This window comes from Lynx canadensis, chromosome B3, assembly GCF_007474595.2.
Source record: "Lynx canadensis isolate LIC74 chromosome B3, mLynCan4.pri.v2, whole genome shotgun sequence".
NCBI classification, from domain to species: Eukaryota; Metazoa; Chordata; class Mammalia; order Carnivora; family Felidae; genus Lynx; species Lynx canadensis.
In genome coordinates, this window is record NC_044308.2 from 121459928 (window position 1) to 121474842 (window position 14915).

Below are 14915 nucleotides of genomic sequence, written 5' to 3' on the forward strand. Positions count from 1 at the left end.
ACTGTGTAATACTCCCAGGTTCGGTACCTAGTGTCTGAGCTGTGTGATTTCCGATTTGTGACTGGAGCCTCGGTTGCTCGGAGAAGCCCTCTGGAGAGTCACCAGATCCAGGACCAGCTGGGTACATCATAACACTGAAAGGCTAAAAGGAAGAAGAAGGAGAGAGTCAGTCTGGCTTCAAGTAACAGCACTCACGCCTTTGCCTGAGAAGAAGCAGGACCCCCGGGGCCATCTGAAGGTTGAGAAGCCTCTTAAAAACTAGTGCACAAATATTAGCTCTATCTAAAGAGCCTCCAAAGCCAGGCCCACTCCTTTTATGTGGCTTAAATAAACCTTCCTTGTACCTTCCTTCTGTTTTGTCCCAGTGGTTACCGAGAAGTCCAAGTTGTAAATCAGATCCCAAATCAAGGTACTTACCTAGGGACTGTGTTTCATTTTGTGAAATGAGGGTTCCCTTATCCACTTGGAAATGTTTTAAAAGTACAAACTCCTAGGCCCTACTCCCAGGGTTCTGATTTAACAAGTCTGGAATGGGGCCATGGACACTGACCAGGTTATTCTGGTATACAGTTTGGGAACCTCTGCTAAAGGACCTAATCCTCAACTGTGCTGTTCAATGCATGTGTGAGCAAAATGTGTCAGGCCAGCTCATGCCATATTCTTTCAGAGGCTTTTCCCGAGGCCAAGTAAGCAAGACTGATCTCTTTTTGTTTCCTAATCCACTTTCAGCTATGTTGGAAAGGGTAGGGGGTTGCGAGCATCACATGTTTTGGAGTGAGGCCACCTGAGTTCAGACCATGGCTTTGCCAGTTCCTACCTGTGGAACCTCTCGTGTTACTGAACCTCTTGAAACCTCAGTTTCCTCGCTGTGCCCAACCCAGGGTAAGCTCTTAGTGTTTACCATTATATGCATGTTTTTAACGTAAGCGCAAACCAGCTCTGGCTACTACTAATGTAGGGTCACCTTCTACAATCTCTGGCAGAAATAAGGGCCTTCCAAACTGTAGTGTGGTACTACAATTTGCAGCTTCATCATGTCAGAAATATTCCAAGAAGAGAGACCGGATGAGTCCCTCGATTCATCCCAACTGTGATAACAGTGGAGGCAATGATAAACCACTGGGTGGTTTCAAGGACGCAGAACCTAACGAATAGGGCGAGTGGAAGGTTTTGCAATACTTTGAGGGATATAAAATGTTCTTTTACAGGGAAATTTTCTGTATGCAAGAAACTTAAGTTCTTGCGGGTTCAAATTTCACTTATGCCAGCAGGTATGTGTGGAAGTTCAAGATGGCTGCCCTTATTAATTTATTGGTCGAACGTGTACATTACACAGGCAGTCATGAAGCTTCCTTTCAGGATTGCAGAGGCTACTGAGCAAGGCCTAGAGCAAAGGTGCCCAAGAGAAATATAATGTGAGCCGCATATGTAATTGGAAAATTTTAGTAGCCTCATATAAAAAGCACAACAAAACAAACAAAAAAACAACAAAAAAAACGGTGAAATTAATTTTTAATAGTATGTTTTATTTAACCCCATTTATCCAAAAAATCAGCATTTCAACATCATCAATATTTTAAAATAAGGCAGCTTATGTTCTTTTTTTTTCTTCTTTTTTTGTACTAAGTCTTTGAAATCCAGTATATGTGATAGCACAACTCAGTTTAGATTAGCCACAATTCAAGTGCTCTGTGGCTACAAGGGGCTTGTAGATATCGTATTGAACCTGCGCGGGTCTAGAGGGCTCAACAGCCTCTCAGATGGGATACGCTGAAAAGAACTGCCTCCATTCAAATCTTAGGATAACCTGACACCCGTACACTTCTCCTACCTTGGCTTCTGTTAGCCTAGTGTTTCCTCCTGGATCTTGGGATTTATGGCTAGATATTCCCAGAATGTGCCAGATTAGTCTGAATTGATACATTCACTCATTCACTCGTTCACACATTCATGTATCCATTAGATGTTTATCAAGCACTCATCAGTGTTACCCCAGCCTCATCCTGTCTTTTCTTGACCTCCAGCACCCTCCTCCTCTTTCATTGCAGACTCTAGCCTTAGACTCCGTTTTTCCTACCTCAAATCCTCCTATGCCCAATGTGGATGAGCCATCCCAAGCCCTAGAAGCTCACTGTCACCACCTCCTCGGTGGCTTCATTCCCACTGTACATCACATACCCTTGGAGTATCATTACGGGGTACTGCCCTGCCTCCGAAATCATAAATTCACACACCCACTCTGACAGATCACCTCATGGCCCACTTTTGCTTCTACTTCAGCAGTTCTCTAACTCCATCAAACCCTCGGGTTCTCTATTCTGTCCTCACACTTTCCCTCAATCACTATTTCTTTCTCTATCCAACATGGAATCCCCATGAGCCATCTTTTTTTTTTTTTTAATGTTTATTTATTTTTGAGAGAGAGAGAGGCACAAGTGTGAACAGGGGAAGGGCAGGGAGAGAGAGAGAGGGAAACACAGAATCCGAAGCAAGCCCCAAGATCCAAGCTGTCAGCCCAGAGCCCAACACAGAGCTTGAACTCACAAACTGTGAGATCATGACCTGAGCCGAACTGACACTTAACTGACTGAGCCACCCAGGTGCCCCCCCCCCCACCATGAGCCATCTTTTAAATCACTGTCTTCCCAGTATCATCTCTCTTGCCCATTGTTCTTTGATTACTCCTAGGTCAAGTAAAACCATTCTCCTTCTTGGCTCTTACATCTGGGCTGCTGAGCACTGGTGAATAAAATTACCAGCCCCTTGGACTGGAGCTCCTAGTGCGCTGGCCTCCAACCTCACTTCAGCCCACAACCCTCCCCAGCAATCCTGTGCTCTTAACTAGGTTTCTCTCCCTTTCCACGATGACCATTCTTCTCGTACTTGTTGTCCTATGATGTCCCTTCTTGTTCTCTGGAGATCGTCTCCCTACCAACTTTAGAGAAAAACTAGAGCCACCAAGTGAAAATTCTCTACTGCTTGTTGCCACACCAACTCACTGACAGGCAACTCTAACTGCCTTCCTTCCCTCCCAACACGATGGCTGGCCATTCCATCTTTCATAGGATCCTCTCCTCCTGCTTCTTCAGAGATTATGCTCCTTCTGCTCACCACTCTCCTTTTTTTCCTGGACTCCTTCCCATCAGCATTTAACCATGCTTCGGATCTCCTATACAGAACTCTCCCCCAGCCCAAGTCCTCCTCCAGCCATCCCTCCATCTCCCCACGTCTCCTTCATAGCCAGGCTTCTTGAGTTGTCCTCTCCTGATATCCATACTTCCTCATCTCTCATTCATCTCATCTTCATCCCACTGCAGTCGGGCTTCTGTCCTCATCACTCCACTGAAACTCCCCACCAGATTTCCCAGTGCCTTCCTTGTGGCCACATATAATGGGCACCCTCCAGGCTTTATTATTTCTTGAATGTTCTGTAATCTTGCCTAACTCCCCGCCTCTTGTAAGATTCTCTCCTGTTGGTTTCTTTGACATTTTTGTTTTCCTTCTGACACTATGGACATTTGTCCTAGTGTCTTTTATTTCTGTTCCTCTGAACACCCCCCTTTCAATGATGGTGTTCCCAGGATTTCACCCTTGGTCTCTTTCCTCTTCTTACTTTAAAATCCCTCCTTGAGAAATGTTCACCCTTCCAATGGCTTCAGATACTATTCACATACCTACCAACAACTCACATATCTACATTTTTAATCCTTTCCCTGGGCCACAGACTCATAAATCCTTTTGCCTATCGGCCTCTCCAATAGATGGCCCGGAGGCACCTTAGAGATTCAACACACCCCAAATTGCATTCAGCACCTTTCCCCACCATTCTCCAAAAATGACTGCCCCTCTGTCCCCTCAGCTCTTCTGTCCTCTTGGCTCTGAATGGCACAGTCATCTACCAAATTACCCTGGCCTCAGGCTTTTTATTTTCCCTTTTACTCTCATATCCGAGCTGTTCCGAGTCCGAGTGTTTTGGCCTTCTTTATATTTATTCAGTAAGTCCACTTCATCCCTGCAGCCACTTTTTTTTCTTTTTTTAAAAAAAAATTTTTTAATGTTTATTTATTTTTGAGACAGAGAGAGACAGAGCATGAATGGGGGAGGGGCAGAGAGAGAGGGAGACACAGAACCGGAAGCAGGCTCCAGGGTCTGAGCCGTCAGCCCAGAGCCTGACATGGGGCTCGAACTCAGGAACCGTGAGATCGTGACCTGAGCCGAAGTCGGACGCTCAACCGACTGAGCCACCCAGGCTCCCCAACAACTATCATTGTTTTGAAAAACCCTTGCATAAAATGGGATCTTATTACATCTAATAATAATGGCGTCTGTTTCTTTCTTTGGTTGTGCTTCCTAATTTTTAAAATATGTTTGTTTATTTATTTTGAGGGGCAAAGAGAGGAGGGGGGAGAGAGAGAGAGAGAGAGAGAGAGAGGGAGAGAGAGAAAGAGGGAGAAAGAGAGAATCCTAAGCAGGCTCCATGCTGTCAGCACAGAGCCCACCGTGGGGCTCGATCCCATGAACCGTGAGATCATGACCCGGGCCAAAACCAAGAGTCAGTTGCCCAACTGACTGAGCTACCCAGGTGACCATGTGCTTCCTCATCTTGCCTTCTAACATGGTTTCTGCCAACTTTCTTGGATTCTTTTCCCTCCATTCTTTCCTTGGAGAGCTGGAACCTTCATTATCTTATGATCTTATGCTAGTGGCTATCAAATACAATGGCAAACTTTTCCTTAAAGGACCAGATAGGAAATATTTTTGGCTTTGCAGGCCACGGGTCTCTGTAGCAACTGCTTGACTTTGCCATGTGACTGCATGAAGGCAGCAACAGATATACCTAAATGAGTGATAGTGACTGTATTTTTAGAAAACTTTATTTACAAAACAAGCAGTGGTCCAGAGTTGGTCCTCTATATATACTCTACTATAGTTTGACAATTCTTGAAATATATCACCCGCACCCAGACCCTTCTAAACCATGAACAGCAGCTGTCCTGAATGGAGAACAACCTTGTCATGTTAAATTAACAGCAAGGGGGTCAGTGCAGAGAGGCAGCATGGGCTTTGCAGCCAGACTTCATCTATATCCCAGTTCTGCCACTTTTTAGCTGTGTGATCTTGGGCTACTTACTTAGCCTCTCTGTGCTCAGTTTCCTCCTCTGTAAAATGGTAATAAAAAATAGTATCTCAGGGTACCTGGGTGGCCCAGTTGGTTGAGCATCTGATTCCTGATTTTGGCTCAGGTCTGAGCCATGGTGTCAAGCCCCGCATCAGGCTCTGTGCCAAGCCTTGGGGTTCTCTCTCTCCCTCTCTCTCTGCCCCTCCCCCCTCAAAATAAATAAATAAAAGTTTAAAAAATAGTATCTCATATGCCCCTCTCCCACTGGCACTCTGCCTCTCTTTCTCTCTCTCTCTCTCAAAAAATAAACATTAAAAAAAATTTTAAACATAGTATCTCATAATAGCATAATAATAGACAATTTAAATGTAAACTCTACAGAACAGTGTGGTCACTTACAAGTGCCATATAAATGGTAGCTTATAGGATAGTAAAGGGTCCCTCTGCAGTGTTCCCCACTAGTGGAAGTGTTGTAGCAATAAAATTGGCTATAAAGGAAGAAATTTTCATTCTCTTAGTAACTGGCCATACCTCACCCAGGGTGACATTCTCTTTGACTCATTCCAAGTCAAAATCACAGCTCCCCTCCTCCCCAGGGACTCTCTTTTGTCCCTGCTCTGTGGATTAACTGTGGAGTTAGTTTACCTGCCGCCCCCTAAATGCCTATGCCTACCTCCGAGCGCCTCAGGGGCTCATCTCACAAATTAGTAGTTTAAAAGTACAGCATTTTGATTAGATGGAATGTAACATGCTGGTTATACAGTCTGAAATGCTAGCCCCACAAATAACACCAAAGGATACATAGAGTCAACAGACTTTTGACAGTGGTAGAAAGGCAATTAAATGGAGAAAAAACAACAAATGGTGATGGTTATACAACATTGTTAATGTACTTAATGCCACTGAATTGTGTCCTTTAAAAGGGTTAAAATGATACATTTTATGTTACCATAAATTTTAGTGGATCCCAGACCTAAATGTAAACACTAAAACTGTAAAGCTTCTATGATGCAACACAGGAGGAAATCTACACCAACTTGGGGTGGGCAGAAAGTTTAGCTATGACACCAAAAACATGATCCATAAAAGAAAAAAAATTGATAATTTTGATAAATTTTGAAAATGCTTTGATTATGGATTCTGAAAAATTATCAAAATTATTTGACTTTATCAAAATTGAAGTGTGTTCGCTGTGAAAGACACTGTTAAGGATAAGAAGCGAAACCACATTTCTGACAAAGGACTTCTGCCCAGAATATATCAAGGACTCTCAAAACTCCATCGGAAAATAAACCACCCAACTTAAAGTGGGCAAAAGATCTGAACAAACGATAAAGAAGATATATGAATGGCAAAAAAACCCAAAAACATAATCAAGTGTTAGCGAGAATGTCGAGCAACTGATGCTACCATATCTTCCTACTGAGAATTCAAATCGGTACACCCCCTTTGGACTTCGGGTAACAACATGGTGGTTTCAAGGTTAAACATACACCTGCTATATACACGTGACAATGCCACTCCTGGGTATTTAATACTCAAGAGGAATGAAATCTTACGTTCACACAAAAACCTGTATGTGATGGTTTATAGCTGCTTTGTTCATAATCACCAAGAAAGGGAAAAGATGCAGAGCTAGCAGGTGAATGGATAAGTGTGGGACATCCTACAGTGGAATATTACTCCGCAATAAAAAGGAACAACAAGCTACAGCTTCATGCAACAATAAGGATAAATCTTAAATGAAAGAAGCCACCCCCAAAACTACACATTGTATGATTTCATTTATATGACTCCGGAAAAGGTAAAACCATGATGTTGGAAACGGAACAATGATTGCTGGGGGTTAGGTTGGGGGAAGGGCTTAATCATAAAGGGGCAGCATGAGGGAAAGTTGGGGGTGATGGAACTGTTTCGAGTGGAAGCATGGTAGTAAACACATGATTCTCTGCATTTGTTGAAACCTACAGAACCGTGCTGCACGAAGTGGATGTTGCTGTATGTAAATCAAGTAAAATCAACCAAGATAAGCAGAGAAAGATGAAACGCAGGCTGTGACAAGTGCACCTATGTCACAAATGCATCAAATAACCACAAAGAAGGGGCTAGGAAGAAAGAGTAGACCTAGATAATTCGGGGGGCAGGGCAAGTGTCTTAACTGGATACGTAAGGATGAACACACACTCACAAAACACAAAAACCCCTACATAATAAACACTGTATTCTAGTTGGTAAATTTGTTTCCCCTGTTATGGTTTACCAATCCTGAAACTATTTTATATGTATACTAGAGATGAGCAAATAAGTAAGTATATGGTAGAAAACAAGAGCCGGGTTTCTTGACGAGAAAGAAATGACAAATACACACTGGGGGAAGACATGAATGTCTCCTGTGGTGCTGGCTTACAAGCAGAGGTATTGGCGTATCCGTGGCTTCTGTTTCACATACATATAGATAGATGGGTATGGAAATAAATACAGATGTGTGTTATACGCAGGTCAGTACCCATACATACATGCTAGCACCCATTTCCTCGCTCTACCCACTGAAAAGGACTAGAAGCAGTAAGAACTTAACGCTGATGGGGCGCCTGGGTGGCGCAGTCGGTTAGGCGTCCGACTTCAGCCAGGTCACGATCTCGCGGTCCGTGAGTTCGAGCCCCGCGTCAGGCTCTGGGCTGATGGCTCGGAGCCTGGAGCCTGTTTCCGATTCTGTGTCTCCCTCTCTCTCTGCCCCTCCCCCGTTCATGCTCTGTCTCTCTCTTTCCCAAAAATAAATAAAAAACGTTGAAAAAAAAAAAAAGAACTTAACGCTGATGAGCATGCCAGCACCCACATCTAGGTTTTCACTCTCCTGGGAAAAGTGCTTGATGCCTGTGGTATGAAAACAAATAAAAATGAAAGGCAAAGAGCATGTCAAAAGGGCACCGGGGCCAGCCTAAATGTGCTCCCATAGCCAAAGTTGGAATGTGAACAGCAAAATAATGATAGTATTGTATTGTAACCCGAATAATAAAATAAGCATCCATGATCCCTATTAATATAAACAACCAAATAAATAAATGAGGGAAAGGGACCACTCTTTCTTACAAAATTCCAATTAACAAAGAAGGATGGTAGGAACAGAAAATCACCATTAGAACACGACAATAGTACTTGTTGAGGCAAGATCTCAATAAAATCCATGGGTGCTGGGGTGCCCTGGTGGCTCAGTTGGTTAAGCATCCGACTCTTGATTTCGGCTCAGGTCATGATCTCAGTTTCATGAGATGGGAGCCCCATGTCAGGCTTCACACTGTCTGCATGGAGCCTGCTTGGGATTCTCTCCCTCCTCTCTCTCTCTCTCTCTCTCTCTCTCTCTCTCTCTCTTTCTCTCTCTGCCTCTCCCCACCTCAAAATAAATAAACATTTTTTTAAATGTTTAAAAATTTTTTTTAATTTTATGATATTAAAATTATTGAGCAAAAATTTTAAGCAGAAATAAGATATTTGCATAAAATATCTTCTCCAAAATATGTATTAATTACAAAGGGGAAAAGAACTTTACAGTAGATAAACCCAGCAGATACCACCCTGACCAAGAGATCGATGTGATACATATTGATATCATGTGTCCCTGATACACACTGAGAAGGGCACATCAACTTTGGCACCCTTCCCAGTAATCATGAGAAAACATCAGACAAGCGCAAATTGAGGGACATTACACAAAATATCTGACCAGTACTTTCTATAAGGGGTCAAGGTCATGAGAGGCAAATACTAAAGAAATGTCATACTTTGGGAGAGACGTGATAACACAGTGTGGGATCCTGGATTGGATCCTGGAACAAAGAATGGACGTTAGTGAAAAAACTGATAAAATATAAAAATGGTCTGTAATGTAGTCAATAGCATTGTAGCACTGTTAATTCCTCAGTTTTGGTAATGTTTCTGTGCAAGATGTTAACACAAGGGAAAGCTGGATGAAGAGTATACGGGAACTCTACTATTTTTGTAACTCTGCTATAATCCAAAATATTTCAAAGTTAGAACTTGAATTAAAACAGGATATAATAATAATAAACTTTCAAAATAACACATGAAAAGAAGCTGAAGGTATTACATTTCATGATTTCTAAAAAGATACACAATTTTTAAATTGTGGTTCCTGAACATTTTTATTTCTCCAGAATGAACTCTTCCCCAAATAAGGAAATAATTGCTGCCCATCATTATAAAGAGAAGCCCTGATTAAATCATGCTCCTGTTCAAAAATCTTTAGTGGCTTTCTATTGACTTTTCACTGCATTTGAATCTATTTATGAAATAGCTCGTGTTCCTTTTGTGCCTCTTTTTCCCACTACTCTTTGCACCCTATACTCCTCCAAACCCACCTTGGGCTCTGTTTCCTTCCTTTATTCTGCCTTCCTAGAAATGCCTTTTGCCAGGACTCTACTTGTCCAGAGCCCACAAATGCTCCGCAGCGTGAAGAAACCTCACTTTCCCTTGAACTCCCAGCAAATCTCCCTCATGATCCTTATCAATTTCCAGTACTGCCTGGTGCCTCTGCCTGGTGGCTAGAGTGCTTTCCTCCAAATTTTCTAATTTGCCCTTGGGGCCTGAGACCACATGGTGCTGTTTAGGCAGAGCACCTAGAGTTTAGACCAGGATCTACATACTTTCCCGTCCCCATTTTTCTCCTTTAAGGACATTTTCTATCCTCTTCGCCAGCATGGTGTAGACCAGATGCCCAAAGAGTCTCCAGGACTCATGCTTACCAAATCATCGTGGGAGTTGACTAGTCCCCCTGGTCTATTTGGTGTTTCTTTCAAGGAACTACATGAGATGGGACCCCTAGACTGGTGTGGCCATGCTGATTTGGGGTGACTCCAGTTCTTTATGTGAACAGGAGCTCTGCCAAAAATATTTGCCCACAACCCTCATACCCTAGGAGTAGCTGTGTCAATTTCTATCTTGTATCATACATGCCTTGAAGGGTCCAAGCCATAATCATGTCTGCATTCCCTCCCCACAGTGGTGCCTAGCATGGTGCCTTTTACATAATAGATGCTCTATAAATAGTTTTCAGAACAAATGCCTGAAGGAATGAGTAACGTGTCAGATGTACGTTTCTTTTGGTCCAAGCCTCTAACTATGTTCTCCCTACACAAATTCCCAGATGTTCCTCATTCTTCTGAGTGGCAAAGAGGGATTTCCGTGTCCCCAAGCCCTCCAGTCACTGACCTGACCGTTGTGCTGGAAGCTTATCAAGAAGGAACAAACACGCCTCCAGATTCTCTTGATAGTAAACTGCAAGTGAACTTCAACTCCAAGACATGTGAAAACAGCCAAGCGCGGGAATGATGGTTGAGTGGTTTCAAGTTAGGCAGCCCAGTAGTTTGGATTGAACAGTACTTCGGCTGCAACAAATTGTAGTGATAGAGCATATGTTTGTCGTGCTTTGCTTTTGATCTTCTGCTCCAACGTGAGGATACTCTCCCAAGGGGGAAAGAAAAAAGGAATGAGAACAGGGTAGAAGAAAACTGACTTCACCCATCACTGAAATATTTCGTACCTGAAGCACAACCACCTTGAGAGAAGAACATGGTGGTGCGTCTTCACAGTCACCTGATTAAGGGGCTTGGATTTGTTCCTGACTCAGAGGGAAACGCCACCACCAAGAAGCCTCCCCACAACACCTGCCCACTCACAGCCGAGCCCGGGCTCGGCCCCAGTGGACATATGAGGAAAGAGGACTGCCAGGGCCACCAAGAGGGCGGGAGGCTGGCTGTTGCCAGGTCCACCCATGTGGATCACAATGGCTGCATGAGGTCATGGAATGTTGAAGAGGTGACATTAAAGTGGCTCTTAAGTCACAAAGTCGCAGGAGGGTGGGCATCCTTTTGACAGGGCTCCCGGGAATAGAGCCATACCACTCTCCCTGATGATCTCAGCAATTAGCTGCTTCTCCCAGACAGAGTTGGGGTCAAATCCACGCATGTCCTCTTCCCACCAAAGCCCACTCTCTCCAGGCTTGCTGGGGAGGAAGAATAACTACAGCCCCCCTGGGATTTGTCTGTGTGAGGGCAGGGTGCACGAAGTTTGAGGCAGAAGTGAATGGACGGGTGTGCTTCTTAGGGAAGCAGCAGAAAGGTGACAAGAAGTGGACAGTGGCCCCCGAGAGGGCCCTGGCACCATGGACAATGATGAACCTCTTGAGCCTGAGACAAAAGGTGAACAGGCATCCCATCTATCACCACTCGGGCCCTTCTGGGCTGTCTCAGTATAACACCCAGTGATCACAGGGACCCTGAAGCCCCCTTCCCTCCTCACCCGGGATCCTCTAGAATTGGGATGATGTGTTACGTCAACTTGGCCTCAGGGCCTCCCAAACAGGGAATGAGACAGTTGGAGGCAATGCTATGCTGGAATTGGGTCGTAGTAGCTCTGGCCAACTTTAATTTCCGCTTTGTGAGCTGTCTGACATCATGCTGGTAGTTTGAAATCAGCCATGCTGGGAATAGTTACCCCACCTGAATTAGCTAACTTTACAAATCAAGGATTTTTTTTTTTTTTTTTCCGGAGAGCCAGTTAAACACATAATAGCATTCTACTGGTTGGATGGAATTCCAAAATTGTGTGTCTAATGAGAATATTGAGACTCAGAAAGTCATAACTTTTTGATGGCTGCATTTGATGGCTAAGCTGCTGTATATCTTCTAACTGCTGGGCCACTATTACTTCCACCCCTTATCACACAGACCTTGTCTTACAGTCTCGGAAATAATTCCTGGAGCTTGGTGTACAGAGAAGGACTAAGAAAACATCTGCATGAACTTATTAGGAAGCCCGCCATCTGAGAACTTGGGTGGTTAAAACTGGGGACCCCTGCCACAAATGCTCAGTCCACCCATAGAGTAGATTGGCTAAGTTTTGATGGGTTACCTGCTGGTAGAGCATGGCTCCCCCAAACACTGCATCCTGTGGATGTGGGAGGAGTAGCTCTAGACTCCTATGTGTGGCTTTCAGGAACTCATCCTAGTCCCAGATCAGTGGTCCAGCCGCAGAAAACTCAGGTCCAGCAAAGTATCGGGACTGCTATAAGGGAAGCTTAGGACACGTGTATTTAATCATAGCAATTAGTTTCAACCCCAGCAAGATTTTGAAAGCTCTTCCTTCTTTTTTGTTTTAATGTTTATTTATTTTTGAGAGAGAGTGCAAGCCAAGGAGGGGCAGAGAGAGGGCAACAGAGGATCCCAAGCAGGCTCTGCGCTGACAGTAGTGAACCAGATGCGGGACTCAAACTCATGAACCGTGAGATCATGACTTGAGCCGAAGTCAGATGCTTAACCGACTGAGCCACCCGGGCACCCCCTGAGCTCTTCCTTCTTCATGATCCTAAAATAAATGTTGGATTGGAAGGAAGAGAAGCTAGGTCAAATTCTTAGGAATCAAATTATCCTTCTTTCTCCTTGGGACTGCTTGTGTTCCCTTGCATTTTACGGATGTCCCAAGTCACCCACTCTGCCCTGCCCCTCGCCTTCTGCAACATCGTTTGTGCCTGCCAATGAGGCAGCCTAGGCATCCACACACATCCTCTCCCTGAAAGAGTAAAGCAGGCCCTGAACCCCACCCAAGCCGACAAGAAGGAAAATAGTGGCAAAGAGCCAATCTCTGAGATGGGCCCAAAGCAGGGAATGAGCAGGGAGTCTGCAGAGGACATGAGGGGGTGTTTAGCACAAGACTCTACAGACGATCAGGCGGTGGCCCTGCGTCCGAGAAGGAGGGCTTGTAGAATGGAGTCCCTGACGGGACTGAATGCACATCGCAGTTCCTTGGCTGGTGGGGGGAGGTCCTCCAGGACCTAGCTGGCAAAGGAAGGGGGTGGGGGTGGGGGGAGAAGCCACAGGTAGACTTCACACCTGAGAGGCCCTCAGGTTTCATTTCCAGAATCAAGGAGATGAGTTTTTCTTCTAGATGAACCTGAAACCGAGCCAGCAGCCCGGAACAGTGACGAGACCGTCTACTGTGAGGCTGAGGCCACTGTGGCTGTAGAAAAAGAGAAGCCAGGCGGGGAGAGCTCAGAAACAGACCTGGAGATCGAAGGTGACCGTGGGCGCTTAGTGGACAGGGTGGGGGTGCGCCTCCTTCCTCAGAAGCTGGAGACCTCAGCTCTCCCGGATCGGCCGTGGCTCTGCCCAGTGGGCCACCCCACAGAAGGAACGTGGCAGCAACCTCTGGGGCAGTCCTATGCCACGTCCTCTTCGAGGCTGGCCTGGTGGCAGCAGCTGCCCCGTGCTCGTGGCCTACCTGCTGAGCACAGCGGTCGCATCAGCTTGTTGAAAGTGGAACCAGTACTTACACAGGGATTTCCGGTTTTCTAAATGTTTCCACGTGTGGCATCTTATGTCCTCTTTGCAATAATCCCAGGAGGTTGTCATCATTACCCTCCTTTTAAAGAGGAGGAGACTGAGGCTTAAGGAGATTGTGTGAGTTGCCCAAGGCCACAGAGAGCTGCCAATGTTTGCTGATCCCCTGTTCACGCTGCTCTGCTGATCTGCCTTCGTGCTCGGTGTTGTGGGGCCGCTGGACCGTCTGTGGCCCCCCTTGCAACCCGGTGACTTTTCTCTTTACTCACATTAGACTTCTTGGTTCCCCTACTTGAGAGTTTGCTCTGGACAAAGCCAAGTGTGCCCTGTGGGGGTGGGGAGGAAGAGGGCCGGCTGAGCTGTTATTGCAAACAATGCCTCCACCCTCTTCGCCCTCTCCATTTCCCCAGGGAGGGAAGTGCCGAGAACACCTGTGAAGCAAGGTGAGCACATGGCTCGCCCCACCTGAAAGGTCAGCCCGGAACTTCCAGGCTGAGGCTAGCCCACTGCCTTCGTCTCCTGTGTTCTGGCGGCTGGGTCAGTCCGTTCATAAACCTCCCTACCGTGGCCAGCGTACAACTTCCCCTCCCCATATGCCTCCTCCCTGCCCCCGCCCTCATCTCGTTGCTTTTTCTGACTTCTTTTCCACGTCCAGGCTGCTGCTAGTGTGCTGATGTTGGTTTCAACCCGGACCTTTACCTGGTTGGTGGGGGGGGGGGGGGGGGGGGGGGGTGGCAGATAGAAACTGGATGTTTTGTCCCAGACTCCTGCTTCTGTCGCGTCTTCCCCCCACCTGCCCCCCCCAGCTCCCCACAAGAGATAACACGGTTGCCAGCTGCCTCTAAAATATAACCATAGCGACTACAGCTAGAAAGGGTCAGCAGAGTGAAACAGAGCAGAATTAGTGTCGAGGACAAAGGTGGGGGTTACCTACCGCCTGCCTTGGCAAAGAAGAATCTCTACAGGCAGCTAGGCTGTGCTGGGGCAGAAACTCAGGGCCCAGCTGCTCTAGCAGCTGGTGCCCCCTGCTGCCGAGGAGCTGGGAATGGGGCCGGAGGGCTTCTCTGAGCTGGCCTGAGACGTGAGCCCCCGGTGGAACAGCAAGCTGGCAGTGAGGCTACAGAAGAGGGAGAGAAGGCAGAAGTTGGGCACCTGCCACGTGCAGTTTTGCTTATGCGACAGCGGTCCTCACTTGGAGGCGATTTTGCACCCCAGGTGACATTTGGCAACCCTGGGGGGGGGGGGAGGGGATGCTACTGGCATCTCACTGGCAGAGGCCAGGAATCCTGCTAAATATCCTTCACCGCTCAAGACAGCCCCTTGTGACAGAGAATGACCCAACTCAAAATGTCAGCAGCGCCGAGCTTGAGAGAGCCTACCCTACAACCATCCCAAAGAGAAGGCCAGTTAGAAGCTGTGCCTGCAGAGTGAGCCTCCTCGTAAAG

General features: G+C 46.1%; 1 protein-coding gene across 1 annotated transcript in view; it reads left to right on the forward strand.

Annotated features, from left to right (window-relative positions):
• Window positions 1-14915, forward strand: part of LRRC74A (leucine rich repeat containing 74A) — a 46301-nt gene that overhangs the window by 1457 nt on the left and 29929 nt on the right. The window contains 2 exon segments of the mRNA XM_030319644.1: window positions 10281-11334; window positions 13079-13207. Coding sequence (XP_030175504.1) covers window positions 11298-11334; window positions 13079-13207 — 166 coding nt within the window. The 5' untranslated portion in view covers window positions 10281-11297.